The sequence below is a fragment of the Myotis davidii genome, unplaced genomic scaffold (genome assembly GCF_000327345.1).
Source record: "Myotis davidii unplaced genomic scaffold, ASM32734v1 scaffold496, whole genome shotgun sequence".
Lineage (NCBI taxonomy): Eukaryota > Metazoa > Chordata > Mammalia > Chiroptera > Vespertilionidae > Myotis > Myotis davidii.
The window spans coordinates 1,437,303-1,457,150 of record NW_006289398.1 but is presented as its reverse complement, the minus strand read 5'-3'; the positions used below and the strand labels follow the sequence as shown (position 1 = coordinate 1,457,150).

Genomic DNA, 19,848 nt, shown 5'->3' with positions numbered 1-19,848 from the left:
GAAACTCCCTCCATCTTTTAAATTTAAACCACACACATAATCAAACCATGAGTCAAAGAAGAAATCATTGGTAGAAATCAGAATATATCTCAAATTGAATATTAATAGAAACATCATATCAAGTCTGTGGAATACAGCTAACAAAATGTTCAGAAGGATATTTTGAGTTCTGTAAGTCTTTCAAATATATAAGTCTATGAAACAACAATTGCTAAAAATCAATAATCTAATCTTTCCCATTAAAATTTATCAAAAAAATAAAAAGTTAAACTCAAAATAATTAGAACAATCTTACCTAATAATGGACAAACATGTAAATTGACCGTCTGCTCTGCTCACCAGCCAATCAGGAGAGTATGCAAATTAGCCCAACCAAGATGGCGGCTAATTTGCATACATAGGGACGAAGCGGCAGAGCGAAGACTGAAGGCTCTGTCTGGGGCGAAGGCCTGGGTCCCAGGTGCCAGAGGAAAACTGGTGCCAGCAGCCAGGGGAAGGGTGCCACAAGGGGGCAGATTCTCAATGCTGGAGCTGCCCCCTGGTGGTCAGTGTGCTCCCACAGCCAGAAAGCCAGGCTCATGGCTGGTGAGTACAGTGGTGGTGGCAGGAGCCTTTCCCACCTGCATGGCAGCACAAAGGAGCAGTAAGCCGAGTGTAAGGAGTGAGGGGTCCTGGATTGTGAGAGGGTGCAGGTGGGCTGAGGGACACACCCCCCCTCCCTGCCACAGTGCACAAATTTTTTGCACTGGGCCTTAAGTTTGAAATAAAAGACTAATTAGTTGTGGACATTTGCTGGTTATCTCCTTGTTTCTCATCCTTCATATCCAAGCAAGGGAAGACTCTGAAGAGTACAACATTCTAATAAGTGCCCTTTGATACTTCTTAAGTTTGGGTGTATTGTTTTGCATTATTACGGAAAAATTGTTAAAGATTATCTCAGGCGATTGAAGATAGTATCAGGTGAGAATCGGACTCTTTCTATAACTCATTTACTTCCTGTGTATTCCCCATTGTAGAGTTTGATGATCAAAAGAAAGAGATTAAATTTCCTTGGATAAACTTTTGTCTTTCCAAGGTAAACAACTCTACAAACCTAATGTAACTGACATTTTCTCATGATTTTGGTAGGAAGTCTCTGACCAAAACTCGAGTGTGGGGAATTCAGAAATGAACAAAGTGCTGAATTTATGGTTTAAAGCAATAGAAATAAAAAGTGAAATTACGTGGGGATGTGAAGAACAGCATAGGAAATATGGTAAATAAATATGTATGGTGCCAGGTTAGGTACTTGAAATATCAGGGGGACACTTTGTAAAGTACATGGTTGTTTAACCACTATGCTGTACACCTGAAACTAAAATAAAATAATATTGAATATAAACTATAATTGACAAAAAAAATTAAAAAGTGGAATTACATCAAATCTTACCATTGAACACTTTTTTACTTATCTCTTCCCACATCTTTCTACAGAGTGTAATCCAGGTTCATAGTTTAATCACATACTAATTTTATTGAGCATATTTGTTAATATTTTCCAAGGTTTGTACATTTTTTATCATTACTTGTATTGGCTATTTTTTATACTAGAGGCGTGGTGCACGACATTCGTGTCCTGGGGGTAGGGGAGTGTCTCTCAGCCCAGCCTGTGGCCTTTCACAGTTCAGGAGCCCTCAGAGGATGTCGCTGCCACAGAGGTGGGAGAGGCTCCCACCACCACCACTGTACTTGGCAGCTGCGAGCTGTCAGCCTGGCTTCTGGCTGAGCGGCGCTCCCCCTGTGGGAGTGCACTGAGACCAGGGGTCAGCTCCTGAATTGAGCGTCTGCCCCCTGGTGTTCAGTGCACACCACAGCGACCAGTCATTCCACCATTCAGTCTATTTGCATATTACCTTTTTATTACATAGGATTATGTTGATATACAGTAATTCACTTATTTTCCCAGTGTTGGGTATTTATGGTGATAATTTTTTGCTTTTAGTGATAACACTGTTACATTTTCATGACTGTTAATTTTCAACCTTCTTAATAACTGACAAATTTTGAAGTTTTAACTGTTGGAAATTTATTTTTATCTTTTCAGAGGCAAGAGAAAAAGAGGAAGAAATGAACAGAGAGAAAGAATTAAGAAGGCAAAATGAAGATATTGAACCTACATCTTCAGGCTCAAATGTGGTCAGAGATTGCTCTAAATCATCTTCCAGGTGCTTGACTTTCTCAAAAGGATTCTGTTTAACGATCATTTTCTAAGTGTTCATAACACAAGTTAGGCAAGGTTCCTGATATTATTATTATTATTTTTTTAAGGTTCCTGATATTAAAAGCTTGCATAACTTCTCCCACTTTAGGCAATAGTATAGTATATCCCTAGGATCATGAGAGGGTCCTGTGTCACACTGAATCAGTTGAGGTTTTCTAAAGTTTTCCAGATGCAATATTGAAATCTGTGCCTTTTTTTTTGTAATCCTCACCAGAGGACACTTTTTCCACTGATTTTTAGAGAGAGAGGAAGGGAGAATAGGAGGAGGAGATTGAGAGAGAGAGAGATATAAGAGAGAAACATTGATCGGTTATCTCTGGTATGTGCCCAGACTGGGAATCAAACCCACAAACTTGGTGTAAGGACAATGCTCCAACCAACTGAGCTACACAGGCCAGGGCTGTGCTTTTATGATTTGTTTAAGAAATGAGTCCTTGCCGAAACCGGTTTGGCTCAGTGGATAGAGCATCGGCCTGCGGACTGAAAGGTCCCAGGTTCGATTCCGGTCAAGGGCATGTACCTGGGTTGCAGGCACATCCCCAGTAGGAGATGTGCAGGAGGCAGCTGATCGATGTTTCTCCCTCATCGATGTTTCTAACTCTCTCTCTCTCTCTCTTCTTCTCTGTAAAACATCAATAAAATATATTTAAAAAAAAAAAAAAAAAGTAATGAGTCCTTAACTCTGTAGTCATTATTTCTGGTATTTTCTTCTAAAGTTTTGAAGTTTTATTTTTTATTTTTTTAAATATATTTTATTGATTTTTTACAGAGAGGAAGGGAGAGAGATAGTTAGAAACATCGATGAGAAAGAAACATCGATCAGCTGCCTACAGCACATCTCCTACTGGGGATGTGCCCACAACCCAGGTACATGCCCTTGACCGGAATCAAACCTGGGACCCTTCAGTCCGCAGACTGATGCTCTATCCACTTAGCCAAACCGGTTTTGGCTTGAAGTTTTATTTTTCATATTTAAGTATTTAATTAACATAAATAAAATTGTGGATAATCTGAAGTTGTCATCCAGTTCTTATTTTTTCCTTCACATGGATAATCAATTTTGCCAGCCTCTTTATTTTGAATGTTTAAAATTTTTTATTTAATAGACTTTATTTTTAAGTGCAGTTTTAGAATCATAGCAAAATTGAGCAGAAGATATGGAGATTTTTCCATATGCCTCCTGCTCCCATACATTTATAGCCTTCCCCGTTATGAGCATCCCCCACCCAAGTGGTACATTTGTTACAGTTAACGAACCTACACTAACACATCACTATCACTCAGAATTCATAGTTTCCATGAGGGTTCGCCTTTGGTGGTGTACATTCTATGGTTTGGACAGATATATAATAACATGTATCTCTACTATTATAGTATCTATCAGAATGGTTTCACGGCCCTAAACATCTTCTTGCTCCACCTACTTACTGCTCCCTCCCTGCTGTTAACAATCTCTCGTGTTTTTTTTTTTGTTGTTGTTTGTTTTCATTGATTTCAGAGAGGAAGGGAGAGGAAGAGAGAGATAAAAGCATCAATGATGAATTTGCTTCCTATGTTGCAGTTGTACAGCTATACATCTTATTTATTGCTTAGCTAAGGTGTCTTTTAAAAAGTCAGCTGAGAAAAAAATTAGGATTTGATTCTTAACTGTCTTTTCATCTAATACATATTGTTTCTCAGGCTATGGTTCATATGTATATGTTTAAAAATATATTTCATTGATTTCAGAGAGGAAGGGGGAGGGAGAGAGAAAAACATTAATGATGAGAGAGAATCATTGATTGGCTGCCTCCTGCATGCCCCACACTTGGGATGGAGCCCACAGCCCAGGCATGTGACCTGACCTGCAATTGAACCGTAATCTCCTGTTTCATAGGTCAGTGCTCAACTGAGCCACACCGGCCAGACTCTGGTTCGTATTTGGTACCATATTGAGTCAAAGGCATTTTTAAACATGGAATGTGTTCTGTTTTCTGTCAGAGATATTTCTGGACATAGTTTCATGGACTTTGTTTTTCAGAATATTGAAAATATGTTAAGGATTGTTTATTTTTTTGGCTTGTGTACATTAGAAGCAAAAAGACAGAAATGGAGTTAGAAGCTCCATAGAGAAGAAGCTGATGCATTCCATCCAGATTCATGTGGGTATTAGGCCTGCATAATCAGCCATGAAATCAGCATGGCTCCATGCAGTTCTTAGTTCAATGCTTTCTTCTGAACTAGTTAACTCAGTTAAAGCATGGATGCTATGGATTAGCATTTCAGTTTAGAGTTCTATGGCTTGAATAATTTTGCATTGAGAAAGTCTGACTTCTGAACCAGTACAGCTGGAAAACTGATTTAATCACAGGGAGAAAATTTGGGAGTGTGAATGCTTTAATAAAGATTTATTCATTCCCCCAACCATTACTTATGTGTTGAATATCTTGTGGCTTAGGCACTGCTTCAGGCACTGGGGATACAGCAGCTAGCAAGTCAGATGGAACTCTGCTCATATGATTGTGGGGATATTTGAAGGGATGGATAACAGATTTAAACAATAAATAAACACTCAAATGAGATAACTTAGCATGTAGGTAATAAAGATAATCAAAGTAAGGTAATTGAGGTAATAGTGACTGATAGGGTGTGTTTGAAAGTTTAGAGGACCTCTTTGCGGAGGCGATATTTGATGAGACCTTGATGAAGAGAAAGAGGCCCTATGCAGTCAGTTCCAACAGAGGGCGCTGCCAGGCAAAGACCCTGGGCTGAACCAGGCTTACCCTACTTACTTAGGGAGCCTGTGGGGCTGGAGCTGTTGCAAGAACAAAGGGAAACTCTCTATAGAGGTTTGCTAGTTCCTACCTTTGTATAAGGAGAGCATGCATGTGAGAATGTATTCCTTTCAGGATAAAAATTAAAAGAAAAATCCGATTTATGCCAGGCATCATTTGGGTGCTAGAGACATAGCAATGAACACAAAGGAGAGAAATTTTTGTTTTCATGGAGCTTACTGGAAATACTTTATTAGAAGGCAGTGACACTTTTGAGTCCTATAAAATATTTGATAGTTTAATTGATACAGTTATGAATGCAATTCTCAACCCTTTGGGATGGGGTAGGAGGTGGAGGGATGGTGGATGGTGGTGGCTTCCAGAATACTTACAGGTGTTTGATAAAGACCTTACTGAGAGTGTGTGTTAGTTCTCTGGTGTGCTGGGTAGAAAAACAATAGAGAATCAATATGATACCTCCCTGAATAAGATATTTTTAGAATCCTGAATGTTACATTTAGCATTTTAGCAACTCAGCAAACTTGGATGAGAACTGAGAAATAATTTGTATTTCAAAAAATATATTGAAACATTCTGGGAATAATATTAACTTTCTTACATGACTGGCCTTATTCACCTTTGGTGCAAATAGTGATTGGATTCAAATATAGTAGAGAGTGGTTTTTTCCTGTGGATGTAGAGCCTTGCAGTTTTTCTTTCACATCCCGATTGTTCTGCGATGGCCTTTATTTCTGACTTTAATTTATGTGTAGGTAAGATAAGTAGGTAAAATAAGTTTTTTAGTATGTTCTTAAGGTGAAAACAATTTTAGCACTCAGCTGTTAAAGCAGAGTCGGGGTTTCCTGAAAAATCAGTACCATCTCTAGAGTGTGCTTTGTTGCCGCAGAGGCAAAGAGTTCTGTGTTTGTATTTTCAGTGATACAAGCAGTAGTGGAAGTGAAGAGAGTTCCGATTCCTCTGATGATGAGTTGATTGGCCCTCCTTTACCCCCTACCATGGCAGAAGAACCTGTTGATCGTATGGAGCAAGCTATTGGTCGTTTACCTCCACCTCTTCACGAGGAAGAGGAAGATGGTGATGATGATGATGATGATGGTGGTGATTCAGAAGAGGAGGAAGTAAGTATTTAAGAATTCAGTGGAGTAGTTTCTTTAGAGTAATGTAGACATCAATTCCCTGCTAGACTGTTATCTGTTATTCATAAGTGAGAGCAAATTAAAAGGAAAAAATCTGAGTTACTGAAAGCCCTTGTTGAAAGAACTGTAAAGGATGTACTTCAGGAATAAAGAAATAGAATTCAAAAATAATAAGTGGAGGGCCGGAAGCAATGTGTTAAAAAAGAAATTGATTAATAAACATTTTATTAAATTTATGTAAGCCTTGAGTTTAAATAATGGTAATGATGAATAAATTTGAGGATTTAAAAGCAAAATGGACCTAAAATTATTCTGGAAAATAATGTGGAAGATAAGATAGTAGAATCAGTTCATTTTGAAGTCCTTGTATTATTTGGAGGAGACTAGAGATATTAGTTAACTTCAAGCAAAATTAGTTTAAGTCAAGCATGTACATTGCATTTTTAAGAATAATTGTTAAAAGAATAGAAGTAAATTGTATAGCCTCAAAAATAGTAAAAGGAAAAAACGTAAATGAAACCATTCAGAACAGAGAATGGAAGACAGGTGTTGGGAGCAGGAAAAATTTGCTGAAGTGAAGGCCAAAATCTATGCAAGTGCATGATATGGTGGTGAAATGTCATGTGATTAGTGTATGGCTGAGTTTGCTTAGTAGGGGCAAGTGGAAAGATGAGGCTGATGAGATAAAATTCAGAGAGCAGTACATAGAAGTACTTTCTGGAGGAGCTGGAATTTGAATGAGCCGCGTAGAGGGTGACATTTTGGTAGACATGGTGGGGATAGGTCACATCCTGTCTACGTAGAGTGAATGGCAGGAACAAAGGCACAGTGTACAAGAATAGATTCAACACGATGGGAAAATTCAAGTTGTCTAGAATAGAAAGTTGATAAATAAAAAGACCAGACCTTTGACGTGGAACTGATGTGTGAGTAAACCTAAAGTGCAGCTATGCAGAGAAGTAAAAACATGCCTTGGTATGGGACTCAGAAACCCATTTGTAAGCTTTAGCTTTTCATGGCTCTAATGAATGTCTGTCAAGAGATTAACAGCTTGCTGGGTTGTTTTTATAAGATTATTTGCATTGATTCTTAATGGAAAGAAATCATTGTCTTTTTTATGATGTCTTTTATTGTAAACTAGAGGCCTGGTGCACGAAAATTGGTGCAGTCAGGGGGTCCCTCAGCCCAGCCTGTGCCCTCTATAGTCTGGAACCTCTCGGGGGGTGTCTGACTGCCCGGGGAGCGGGCCTAAGCCATCAGTCGGGCATCTTTAGCGCTGCTATAGAGGCGGGAAAGGCTCCTGCCACTGCCAGCCATGAGCCGACTTCTGGCTGAGTGGTGCTCCCCCTGTGGAAGCTCACTGACCACCAGGGGGCAGCTCCTGCGTTGAGCATCTGCCCCCTGGTGGTCAGTGTGCATCATAGCGACCAGTCGTTCCACCGTTAGAGTCAATTTGCGTCTTACCCTTTTATTATATAGGATAGTAAAAAGAAAAGGCTGATAAATTAATATGCAAATCAAAGCAAGACTGTTGGTGATGTGTGCCAAAGCAGCCTCAGTTTTAAAGTGTGCACTAATGGGTAATGCAGAGCTTATTAGTATTGTTTGTGGATTAACTCTGAAGCTTCAGAAGGGAGACAAAACAGGACTGGGAGATTCCTTATTTATTTTCCAGTTCTCATTCAGACATAGCACACCTAGCGTTTCCCAAGCTGGCAGACATGGTGGGTGAAGTAGATAGCTTGGGAATTTGAATGTTGTGAGTGTGGTGTTTCAGTGGTTTTCCTAGATTTGGATAAATTATGTTGGCCTTGCATGAAGGCCTTCAGTTTTTAGATTCTGTGGTTTGATAGTAGATGAGTTGCACCCTCAGGCTTTTTTTTAGGTTCTGAGTGAGAACACAAGTTTTCCACTGTATTGTATTTGATATTTGGGATATTGGCAGCTGGCTACCTCCAGCAATAATAGAGTCAAGGGTCATAGGCAAAGGAAATCTGTTGTTTATTGTCTTCAGTATAAATGTTGTGGGATCTAGACAAATTAACATGATTAATTTAGGTAATTTGCAGTATTTGGCCTATGTCTTAACACTGAGGTTAAGTCTTCCTGGCCTTTGGAAGAATCTTGTTTTTGTGGTTGGTTGGACTTAGGGTTTAATAATTTTTTGTTTCTTTTTAAAAAAAGAATTTTTTTAAATTGATTTCAGAGAGGAAGGGAGAGGGAGAGAGAGAGATAGAAACATCAATGATGAGAGAGAATCATTGATTGGTTGCCACTTGCATGCAACCAAGGCATGTGCCCTTGACCAGAATCGAACCTGGGATCCTTCAGCCCATAGGCCAACATCTATCCACTGAGCCAAACCGGTTAGGGCAATTTTTTTTTTCTTGATTCAGGAACTGAATTTATTTACTTAAGGAAATCTGTTTGAGGTAATTCTAAACAAAATTATAAAAGATTGTCTCATATCAGAATGCTAGTTATATTTTTACAATTTGAGATATGTAAGAATTGTCCCATCTACCTATCAAGGCTTAATCATTTTATGGTACCTTTGATTTCCTCCTTTTTTTCCTCTCATACTTGGCTTCTTTTTTTGATATGTTTTTATTGATTTCCGAGAGAGGAAAGGAGATGGAGAGAGAGAAAAACAACAATGATCAGAGAGAATTATTGATCGGTTGCCTCCCGCACACCCTCTACTTGGGGATGTAGACTGAAACCCAGGCATGTGCCCTGACCAGGAACCAAACCTTGACCTCTTGGTTCATAGGTCAACACTCAATCACGGAGCCACACTGGCTGGGCTCGTACTTGGATTCTTCACCATCACATTTCTGCCTTTTATTTCCTTCTGTGCTTTCAGCTTTTTCCTTTCTACTTGTCCTTGGTTCTAAGTTTGCAAGCATACTGAAATCTTCCTATAACTTAGTTTTCCTTTCATGCCATACAATTTCCCTCCTCTTTATCACTAAATGTCTCAAAAGCAGCGTCTATAGGATGTCCCCCAAATGTATATACACTTTGAATAGTCATGAAGGCTGTGCTTATTAAAATACATTTCCTTTCAAAATGTAATAGAAAGTTCAAGTGTGTATACATTTTTGGGGGACATGCTGTATATTTGCCACCTCTGTTTTATCACCACAGTTTTCTTCTTAAATCTTTGTTGTTTTCTGCCCTTACCGCTTCACCCGAACTCTTCTCACAGAGATTTCCAGTGACAAACTCCAGATCCCCAAATCCAAAGGCCCTCCCGATTCTCATTCTGCTCCTCTGCAGTCTTGGACAATGGTGACTTCTCCTTCCTCGAAACTCTTCCTTTGGCATTTCTTTATACTATTGGTCTGCGGCCTGTCTCTTTGTTTATTCAGCTGATATTTATTGAGCACCTCTTATGAATTGGGAACTTTCCAGGAGTTGGGGACACAGCAGTGAGTAAAGCAGGCAAACCCCTTCTCTGATAGTGCTTACCTTTCTCCTAGTCTCTTTTACTACTTCCCGTGTCTCATGTTTCTCTAACCATGAGCATCCCTGGAGGACGTGTCCTTGCTTACCTTACCATTTCACATTTGTCCCGAGGTGAGTTTCTTACAGCTTCTGGTCCTCATGACTCCTATTCACTCAGAGCAGCTGAAGGATTGCCCCATCTCATTTGAACTTCAGGTCCAGCTTTCTAACCCCTCATGAAGCAGGTCCACATTTAAGCTCTAACAGTCTTCTAAATTCAATATCTAAGGTCAAACTTTTATTTTCTACCACTTAGCTTGTCTCTTTGCCTCTAGGATCTTTCATTCCAATCCCCTTTTCCTCACTGCTTCACGATTAAACTATTTGTAACATGTGTCACATGGCAAATAATAGCACTCATTCCCTAAATGAGTGAAAATAAATCACCACAGCAGCCAGGACTCCATCTGGGGATTTCAGAGTATAATTTGATTCTTTTCTTGCTCAGATACTTGCAAAGCACTGAGACAGTCTACTGAGTAGGAAAGCGGCCAAGTTCACATACTTGAGTGGCTAAATATTTCAGCAAGTATTATTGAAATTAATGGAAAAATATTTTTTAAGATAATTTTTTTTAACCCAGTGGTTCTTAATCTTATTGTAAGAATCACCTTTGGTAACGAAGAAATAAGCCTGCTTAGGCTGTGTAATCTGGAGATGGACTCAGTAGGTCTGGGCTGGACCCTGCCTCAACACCTGCAGTCTGTGTTGTAGCAAAGGCTCCGCAGGTAAGCCATTCCCCAGTCAACCTGTGGTAGCACCTCTTCCCAAGAAAATGACTTAACGTTACAAAAGGATTTCCAGTTAGACAGCTAGCAGAGACAGTGCATTTTAAATGGTTTCACCTCATGGGAATGAGCCCCTGTAGTGCAGCAAGCTGTACTGGAAATAAATAAGAAGTGTTTTCTCAGTTGAGTGATGCTATCATTTTTATTTTTATTTTATTTTTAAAATATATTTTATTGATTTTTTACAGAGAGGAAGGGAGAGGGATAGAGAGTTAGAAACATCGATGAAAGAGAAACATCAATCAGCTGCCTCCTGCATACTATTGGGGATGTGCCCGCAACTAAGGTACATGCCCTTGACCGGAATCGAACCTGGGACCCTTGAGTCCGCAGGCTGATGCTCTATCCACTGAGCCAAACCAGTTAGGGCTGGTATCATTTTTAAGGGTGTTTTACCTGCTCGCTGGTCTCTTTTAGTGTTTTCCACAACTTACATATGATTTGTCCCCATTTAGCACTGCCTCTATCAGGAATTCAGAATGTTTTTCAAGGATATGCCTAATGTTTCATCAATATCCCGTGGTCGGCAAACTGCGGCTCGCAAGCCACATGCGGCTCTTTGGCCCCTTGAGTGTGGCTCATCCACAAAATACCGACTTCTGCGCATGGGCCACTAAGTTTCAATCGCACTGTACGTGCGCACCCGCCCGAGCTATTTTGTGGAAGAGCCACACTCAAGGGGGCAAAGAGCTGCATGTGGCTCGCGAGCCACAGTTTGCCAACCACTGATATAGGCTAATTAATAAATAGAAGGTCTGATTTGTAAATGTATCCGACCTCACCAATTCCTATTTGCCCATTAATTTTCTCTGAGAAAGGAGTCTGCTAGTTTTGAGTAGAGACTGATAAAAAATTTAATGTTTCCTTTTCATTCCTCCAGGCTCTGCTTGTTAAAATTCTGTTCAGCCTTTAGGGGCCTTTTCAAATGTGATTTCCTCCAGGCAGCCTCTCCAGTTGCCAGCTGCATGTGTTACTTCTCAGGCCTGTTTCTGCCTTCCATAGAAACTTAAACCATTGTCCTTGTTAAATCATCACTTGTGTGCTTGTCTTAACTCCTCTGCCTCCCCTTTGCAGTCATATGTGATGACCTCAAATATCGGGACTTGGCCTTCCGGGTTTGGCTCAGTGGATAGAGCGTCGGCCTGTGGACTGAAGGGTCCTGGGTTCTATTCTAGTCGGGGGCATATGCTCTGGTTGCGGGCTCCATCCCCAGTAGGGGGCGTGCAGTAGGCAGCCAATCAATGATTCTCTCTCATCATTGATGTTTCTATCTCTCCCTCTCTCTTTCCCACTCTAAAAAAAAAAAAAAGTAAGAAATACAGGCACTTGTATATAAATGACATAGTAACATTGAAAAACTTACAACCTCTAGTGCAGTGTTTTTTATATAGTACATACAGAGTAAATATTTGTCAAGAGGAATAGAGCATATTTGGTTTTTATAATTGAAAAGTTTATTTTATGACCTTTGAGAGTGTTCTCTCTTTGTGTCATATGAATCCCCAGTTTTTAAATGGAAAATGGAAGTGGGATGGTAGTGTGAACCAAGGAAATGTGAGCATAGAAAGGTAACTAGACACCTTTTTCTGTAAGGACCATTCTATGTGCCTTACCCTAAGCTTATACTTTCGTTAGATAGTGGTTTAATAATTATGAGAGCTGCCCCACAGTCCAGTTACATTAATTAGTTAATTTAATTGTATAAAGTATAACTGCTTATGAACCTACCTGCCAAATGAGACCAAAAGTAGTTGTAGTTTTCTCTTCTTTAGCAGTCTCACAAAATTTTTTTTAAAAAATATATTTTATTGATTTTTTACAGAGAGGAAGGGAGAGGGATAGAGAGTTAGAAACATCGATGAGAGAGAAACATCGATCAGCTGCCTCCTGCACACCCTCAACTGGGGATTTGCCCGCAACCAAGGTACATGCCCTTGACCGGAATCGAACCTGGGACCCTTCAGTCCGCAGGCTGACGCTCTATCCACTGAGCCAAACCGGTCAGGGCCTCACAAAAATTTTTGAAAAATGTGATGGTTTTTATTGAGATGCAATTTAAATGCAATGTGTACAGTACTTTAAGGGTTCAGTTTGATGAGTTTTTGACAATTATACGCACAAGATATAGGACATTTCCATCACATAAAAATAGTTCTTTATACCCCTCCCAGTAACATAACTTACTTTAAAAACAGATCATGATTATATTTAATATACAAGTTTGATACAACCAAAAAGTAAAACACTAGAGTAAAATAGTAACAAAAAACATGGTATTTCATTTGCAATGCATGAGAAATGGTTAACATCTTTAGTCATAAACAAGCTCTTAAAAACCAGTAACAGAGACACAATAATGCAAAGAAACTGGAAAAAATGAAATGAAATAATACAAGTGGTGATTAAGCATTAAGCATGTACAATGATTTTGTTAAGCAGTGATGAAGAATAATTTCTCTGCAGTATCACAGTGAGCAGAATAGTAACAATCAGGCGCCTCCTGCACATCTCCTACTGGGGATGTGCCTGTAACCCAGGTACATGCCCTTGACCGGAATCAAACTTGGGACCCGTCAGTCCGCAGGCCGACGCTTTATCCACTGAGCCAAACCGGTTTCGGCGTAACATAACTTTTTAAACATGAGTTTTTGATAGCACTAGAATTGGGAGGAAAATATCAGTTTTCCAAAAGAACATAATTAGTAGTTACATTAAGAATTATAATGCTTGATTATGATTTTTTGTTTTTATTTATTGATGAGAAATAGACACACAGAGAGAAACATCCATTTGTTGTTTCAATTATTTATGCATTCATTGATGGATTCTTGTATGTGCTCAGACTGGGGATTGAAGCTGCAACCCTGATGTCAGGATGATGCTCTAACCAACTGAGCTATGCAGCTAAGGCCTTATTTTTGTGTGTTTTTATATGCGTTTAATTTCAGTTGTTGGTTAGTAGTTGGATTAGTGTTAGTGTTGAAGTCCTTGGTTTGGAAATGTTAATGTATATCATGATTTCTTTTGATGACAAACTTGCTTTTCACTCATTCTTACTTTATTCCAATTTACTTACATACAATACTATTAATAAAATTGTTCTTTCAAATATAATACAAATGAAAATCATATGCAAATCATTATTGAATTTTGTCAAACTACACCAACTATTAAATAACTCGAAGTATTTAATAGTTGAAGGTTTATTATTTTTTTCTCTGAATTTAATAAGTGAATAAAAATTTAAGTTGGTAGGTTCAGAGAAAAGAGGTGAAAAATCATTGTTAAATCATATTTATTACTTCTACATAATTCTCTCTGTGTGTTTTTTTTAAGGTAGAGAAGGTTGTAACTTATAATTAAATGGAGACTTTGGGATTATTGAGGATTTTCATTATCCTTGCTATCCTGTTTCCCAGTACTACAGAAAACTGAAAGTTGACTTTTTATGACTGTAACTAAAGACTAGATGTAACAGTGACTTTTTAGTTGTGAGCACCTGTTTTCCATGAACTTTCTCTGACTCCCTGGCTGGCACGTTCTGTGGTGGGGAGTCCAAGTTGGGGCCACCACTGCACTTCTGTGACTTCTGGCCCGAGGCTCCTCATCCCGTTGGCCTTGGTCATTGCCAACCACCTGTATCAGTCAGTTTCTTTCCCTCAGGCATGGGGATGGTTTAAGAGTAAAAAATGGAAAAAAACCCCTCTATCCTTAGTTCCCAGGAGTTGATATGAGAATGAGAATATTCATGTCAACCCTAAATGTAGGGATTGACCCATACTAAGCACTCTAAATTGCTAGGTTTTATCATTGTTTTCATCATCATTAACAGTATTTGATTAATGACTAATTTTAATTTAACTATAGCTTATTGGAAAGAAAAAAATTTAAAAACATTGTGATTTTAACTTCAGAGAAAATCAGTGTTCTTTAAAACAAAGAAACTTAATTACATGTGCAAGATTTTGTCAGCAGAGGATGATAGAAGCTCTATTAGAGAAAATCAATGTTCTTTAAAACAAAGAAATTTAATTACATGTGCAAGATTTTGTCAGCAGAGGATGATAGAAGCTCTATTCCAAAATCCAGTGTGTATTCCTTACCATTTTCAAATTGGCTTGTGAAGATATTCATTCTTTACGATGGACACTAGGGGGCAATAGAGGCATTTTAGCTTTGTCAGGAATCCACTTTTTTTCAACTGTCTCCTGTCTACAGTGGAAGAAAAAAAAAGAATCTTAAAACAGGATGTGCTACAAATTGAAATAAGTGATGTTTAGGTTGCGATTAATGCTAGAATAAATAATTACTGGGGAAAAAAAGAAGAGTGCAGAAAAATTCTTTATATTCTTTGATGGTTTGATAGTAACATAAAGATATTTCTAGGTGTTTGCTTTTTTTTTCATTTTTGATTTTGTCTTTAAGCGTTTTAGATCAGTAACAGATTCCTGCATAGGATAAGGCTTAATGGCAGTAATATTAAGGGTAGCCTCTTTATAATTTAAGATTTAAGTCTATGAGGTAGATAAGAGGTTTATTTTTCTGATCACCAGAGTAATCCAGTCTTTTAAAAACATGTACCAGCTCTTGTTACTTCCCTGCTTCCCTTGTCATGTTTCTGTTAGTAAACCCTCCCATTTCTTCCAGTCACGTTATTAAGAAATCAAAGTTTCTTGCCTTGACCTCTAAAGCCCTGCATGACTTGGCTCTTCAGATTTCTCTGACTTCATTCCCTTCACTCTTCTCTGTCCACACTGACCTTTCTGTTTTAACAACTCTGTATGTTCCCTCACGGAGCCTTTCTTTCTCTTTTTTTAAAAAACATATTTTTTTATTAATTTCAGAGAGGAAAGAAGAAGGAGAGAGAGATAGAAACATCAATGATGAGAGAGAATCATCAATCAGCTGCCTCCTGCATGCCCCACACTAGGAGCTAACCCGGCAGCTTTTTGGTGCACAGGAAGACGTTCCACCAACTGAGCCACTCCAGCGGGGCATTATACTAAAAGTTTATTCACTATTTGAAAAGTGCCTGGCATGTATATGCTGTTACTATTATTATTATTTATATCCAGTAGATGGAAGGAAATAGAGGCTCCAAGAAGAAGGGATTTTTCATTCTTGCCACTAGTCAGAGACAGAATCCAAATTCTTGTCCTCTTCTTCTTGCCCTGTCTCTTTAACGCAGTAAGAGGTTTTTTTTGAGTAGCTGTTGAATGAAGGGTGTGTGAATTGGAATATCTCATGTTACTTGTCAGTTTTGGAAAATTGGATTATAGAGTAAGAATTTTGCTAATATTCACTTCCAAGGTTTTCCAGTGGAATATAATTTTTTAGGTTATGGACAGTATCTTAAGATGTTTCTATAATGTAGCTCAGCAGTAGTACCATGCTGTAGTCAGACTGTGCACTTGTGTTGCAATGAATTGACAACCTCAGAAAGCCTTTGTTCTCACACTTTAATGTGCATGCAGATAGATCTTTGGGGACGTTGTGAGAAAGCAGATTCGGATTGAGAAGGTCTGGGGAGAGGCTTGAGATTCAGAACTTCTTACAGGTCCTGGGTGATGTCCCTACTGCTGCTGTGTTGACCGCACTTTGAGTTGCAGGGCATTTGAGTACATTTTTAGCTCCTGTGAGAACTCTGGAGATAGCAAGCTGAGAGGCTTGTATTAATCTTTGCTCAACTATTAAAAGGCGCTTTGTTTCCCAAATGAAATATTCTAACAAACACTTTTTCTTTGTAGACAGAGGCTAATGACTTCAGGCTTTCAAGGGATAATTAGTTCAAGTTGGGAAGATGTGAGAATGTGTAAATCTTTGCTACCAACACCATAGAGTTGGGGATTTTTTTAGGACTAGGTCAAATGGTAACCCTCAGGGACCCAGTCTGAGCAAGTGAAGTTCTTCCTCTTCCTTTATAGTTGTAAAAGGTATAAAAGAAAGCATTCTCTTTAGGTGGGGATGAAGGAGGGGGAGGGAGGAGTTTCAGTGTAGGGGCCCTAAAAAGCCAAGTTGCTCCTCAATTCTGTTATCGCCAGCCACCCCCCTTTCCTGGCAAGCTGCACCCCTCTGTTCTTTCATTCCTACCTGGAATTGTTAATGCTTTGGGTAAGGGTGGGCTCTTACATACTTTAATAAGTAATGAGTGAAAAATAGATGTCACTGCAAATCATAGGAATATTGCTAGGTGCTTTAGAGATTAGTATGTTATAAGAAAAGTTTATCTACTTTTAATTATATATGAAATTTTTTGTTTTTTAATGATAATTTTTTTATTTTCCAGCTTTATTGAAGTATAATTTACAAATAAAAGTTGTATGTGTTTAAGTTATACAACGTGATGGTCTGATATATGTCACCTTGTAAAATAGTCACCACAATCAAGTTAATTAACATATTAATCACCTCACATAGTTACCTTTTCTTTTTTTGGGTGTAGTGAGACCACTCAAGTTCTATTATCTTAGCAAATTTCAACTATATAATGCAGTATTATTTTTTTATTTTATTTTTTAAATTTCAGTTTATTGCATGAAGGAGTTACACTAGTCCAAGTTAAAAGCAGACCCCAAATGGTTACATTATACAAGCTGTGAGGTTTTTAAACTTGTGACAAGGGACAGAAGGGACAGTATTATTAACTATAGTCATCAAGATGAACATTAGATCTCCAGAACTTAATTCATATTATAACTGAAAGTTTGTACTCTTTGACCAGAAACTTCTTAAAAACATTAATTTTATAAACTTAACCTGGAATCGTAAGTCATATGTTATAGAAAGTGTCTAAAACAAAATGTGAATATTGTGAAAAGTTATTGTTACTAAAGGCAGTGGAGAGCCAGTGAATATTTTCAATGAAAAATGACCTTTTTCATGGAAAAAGTAACATCATGGTAATGAGCAATGTGGAGGGAAATGAAGAAGATGTACCACATGGAAGGATCTAGGGTAGTGTTCATAGTTCCAGATGTGAATATGCTTAAGGTAAACCACGCCATCGTAGAATGTCATGAATTACCTAGCCTGACTCTTTCACTTTTATAAGTGAAAATGCTCAGGTTCTACACAGTTAATCACATAGTTCGGTTTAGATTTCAAGTAATAAAAATCCTATATAATAAAACCCCTAATATGCAAATCAACTGAACGGTGGGATGATCGGTCGCTAATATGTGCACTGACTACCAGGGGGCAGACACTCAACGCAGGAGCTGCCCCTGGTGGTCAGTGCGCTCCCACAGGCACCACTCAGCCAGAAACTGGGCTCATGGCTGGAGAGCACAGCAGTGGTGGCAGTAGCCTCTCCCGCCTTCGCGGCAGTGCTAAGGACCCCTTGGCAGACATCCCCCAAGGGGTCCCGGATTTCGAGAGGGCACAGGCTGGGCTGAGGACTTCCCCCTCCCCCAGTGCACGAATGTTGTGCACCAGCCCTCTAGTAAGCTTATCCTGTATAATAAAAGGGTAATATGCAAATCGACTGAGTGGCAAAACGACTGGTCACTATGATGTGTACTGACCACCAGGGGGCAGACACTCAATGCAGGAGCTGCTCCCTTCTGGTCAGTGCACTCCCACAGGGGGAGTGTTGCTCAGCCATAAGCTGGGCTGAAGGCTGGTGAGCGCAGCAGCGGTGGTGGGAATCTCTCCCGCCTCTTCAGCTGCACTAAGGATGTCCAACTGTGGCTTAGGCCCACTCCCTGTCAGCCGGACATTCCCCAAGGGATCCCAGACTGCTAAAGGGCGCAGGCCAGGCTGAGGGACACCCCCCCCCGCCAAGTGCATGAATGTCGTGCACTGGGCCTCTAGTAAGATATATAAAACTTTAGGGTGGTTACCAGAGAGGAAGGGAGTTGGGGGACTGGGTGAAAGAGGTGAATGTATTAAGAAGCACTAATTGGACGGTACAAAATAGTCATAGTGATATAAAGCACAGCATCGGGAATATAGTAACAATCCTATCTAATAAAAGAGTAATATGCAAATTAACCATCATTTTGCGGTAAAGATGGCAGTGCCCACAGCCAATAAGGAGGGAATATGCAAATTGACGTGACAAAGATGGAGGCGCTGGCTGGAGCCACGGAGCCGGCAGAGCGGGCGGGAGGTTTGGCTTCTTTGGTCGCCCCAGCTAGCTCCAGGCCACCGCCCAGACAAAGCCATAGTGGAAGGGCCGAGGCAGAGGGGAGGGCAGTTGGGGGTGATCAGGCCAGCAGAGGGGGGCAGTTGGGGGCAATCAGGTCGTCGGGTTGGTACTTTACAAAAGGAGAAAGTACTTTTATATTGGTCATTACATGAAATGATAATTTTCTGTCCTGTATTGCTGAGACAGTAGACCTTTAATCTTCTATATAAGATTAAATTATATAATACATATTATGTATAAACATATATAACTGTGGTCCTCGCCCTGGCCTGCAGGGATTGGGCTGAAACTGGCTCTCTGACATCGAGCCAGCGGTCCCGGATTGCGAGAGGGTGCAGACCGGGCATGCCCCGACTCCCGTGCACGAATTTCGTGCACCAGGCCACTAGTATTGGAATAACTATGTATGGTGCCAGGTGGGTACAGGAAGTATCAGGGGAACACTTTGTAAAGTATCTGATTGTCTAATCATCATGCAGTACACCTGAAACCAATACAAAATAATGTTGAAAGTAAACTGTTGGTAATTGAAAAAGAAAGTAAAATAAAAAAAAATGTTTAGGGTATTAGGAAATGATAAGGCATGTCATGGTAGCTGCTGAAAATAAATGTGTCCTTCGATATAAATCCTCTTGGCTTATTACTGCCCATTGTTGTGTGGTAAACAGAAAATTGTCTTGTTTGTGTTTATTGATAATGTCATGGAGTTTAAAAACAATAATATAATCCTAATATATAAAATCCCAGGGTCCGTAACATCAAAAATGACCGAAGGCTCGACCAACTGGAAGTCAGCACTGAATGCCGCTGCTGCAGGCGTGGTGACCCAGCACTGACTGCCTAGGGGACTGTGGATCAGGTCTGAAGAGAGAAGCAGGGTCTGATCTGTAGCCTCCGTGGCAGCTGTTGATCAGCCCTTCCCTCTCTCTTTCTCTCTGGGCCTGGCCGGTAGCTGCGCCTCTTTCTCTCCGGGCCTCCGCGGGGGCTGCTGATCAGCCCCGCCTCTCTGATCAGGCCCAGAAATAGGCCCGGAGACACTGAATAGCATAGAAACCAACCAATCAGAACCAAATCAGGGTGAACTGTGAGGAACCAATGGCTGCCTAGGAGGCAGAACTTTTGATACTGACTGGCATAGAAACCGACCAGTCAGAACCAAATCTGGGTGAACTGTGAAGGCAGAACCTAAGGTGGGGGCTGAGGAGGGGTTTTAAGGGCAACAGCTGTTTGG

General features: G+C 39.8%; 1 protein-coding gene across 1 annotated transcript in view; it reads left to right on the top strand.

Annotated features, from left to right (window-relative positions):
- The window catches only part of WDR70 (WD repeat domain 70), a gene marked incomplete at its 5' end in the record, with an annotated part of 225,358 nt that overhangs the window by 17,667 nt on the left and 187,843 nt on the right, over positions 1 to 19,848 (top strand). The window contains 2 exons of the mRNA XM_006761792.2: positions 2,084 to 2,204; positions 5,951 to 6,152. Of these exons, the coding sequence (XP_006761855.1) occupies positions 2,084 to 2,204; positions 5,951 to 6,152 (323 nt within the window). The remainder of the gene's footprint in view (positions 1 to 2,083; positions 2,205 to 5,950; positions 6,153 to 19,848) is intronic.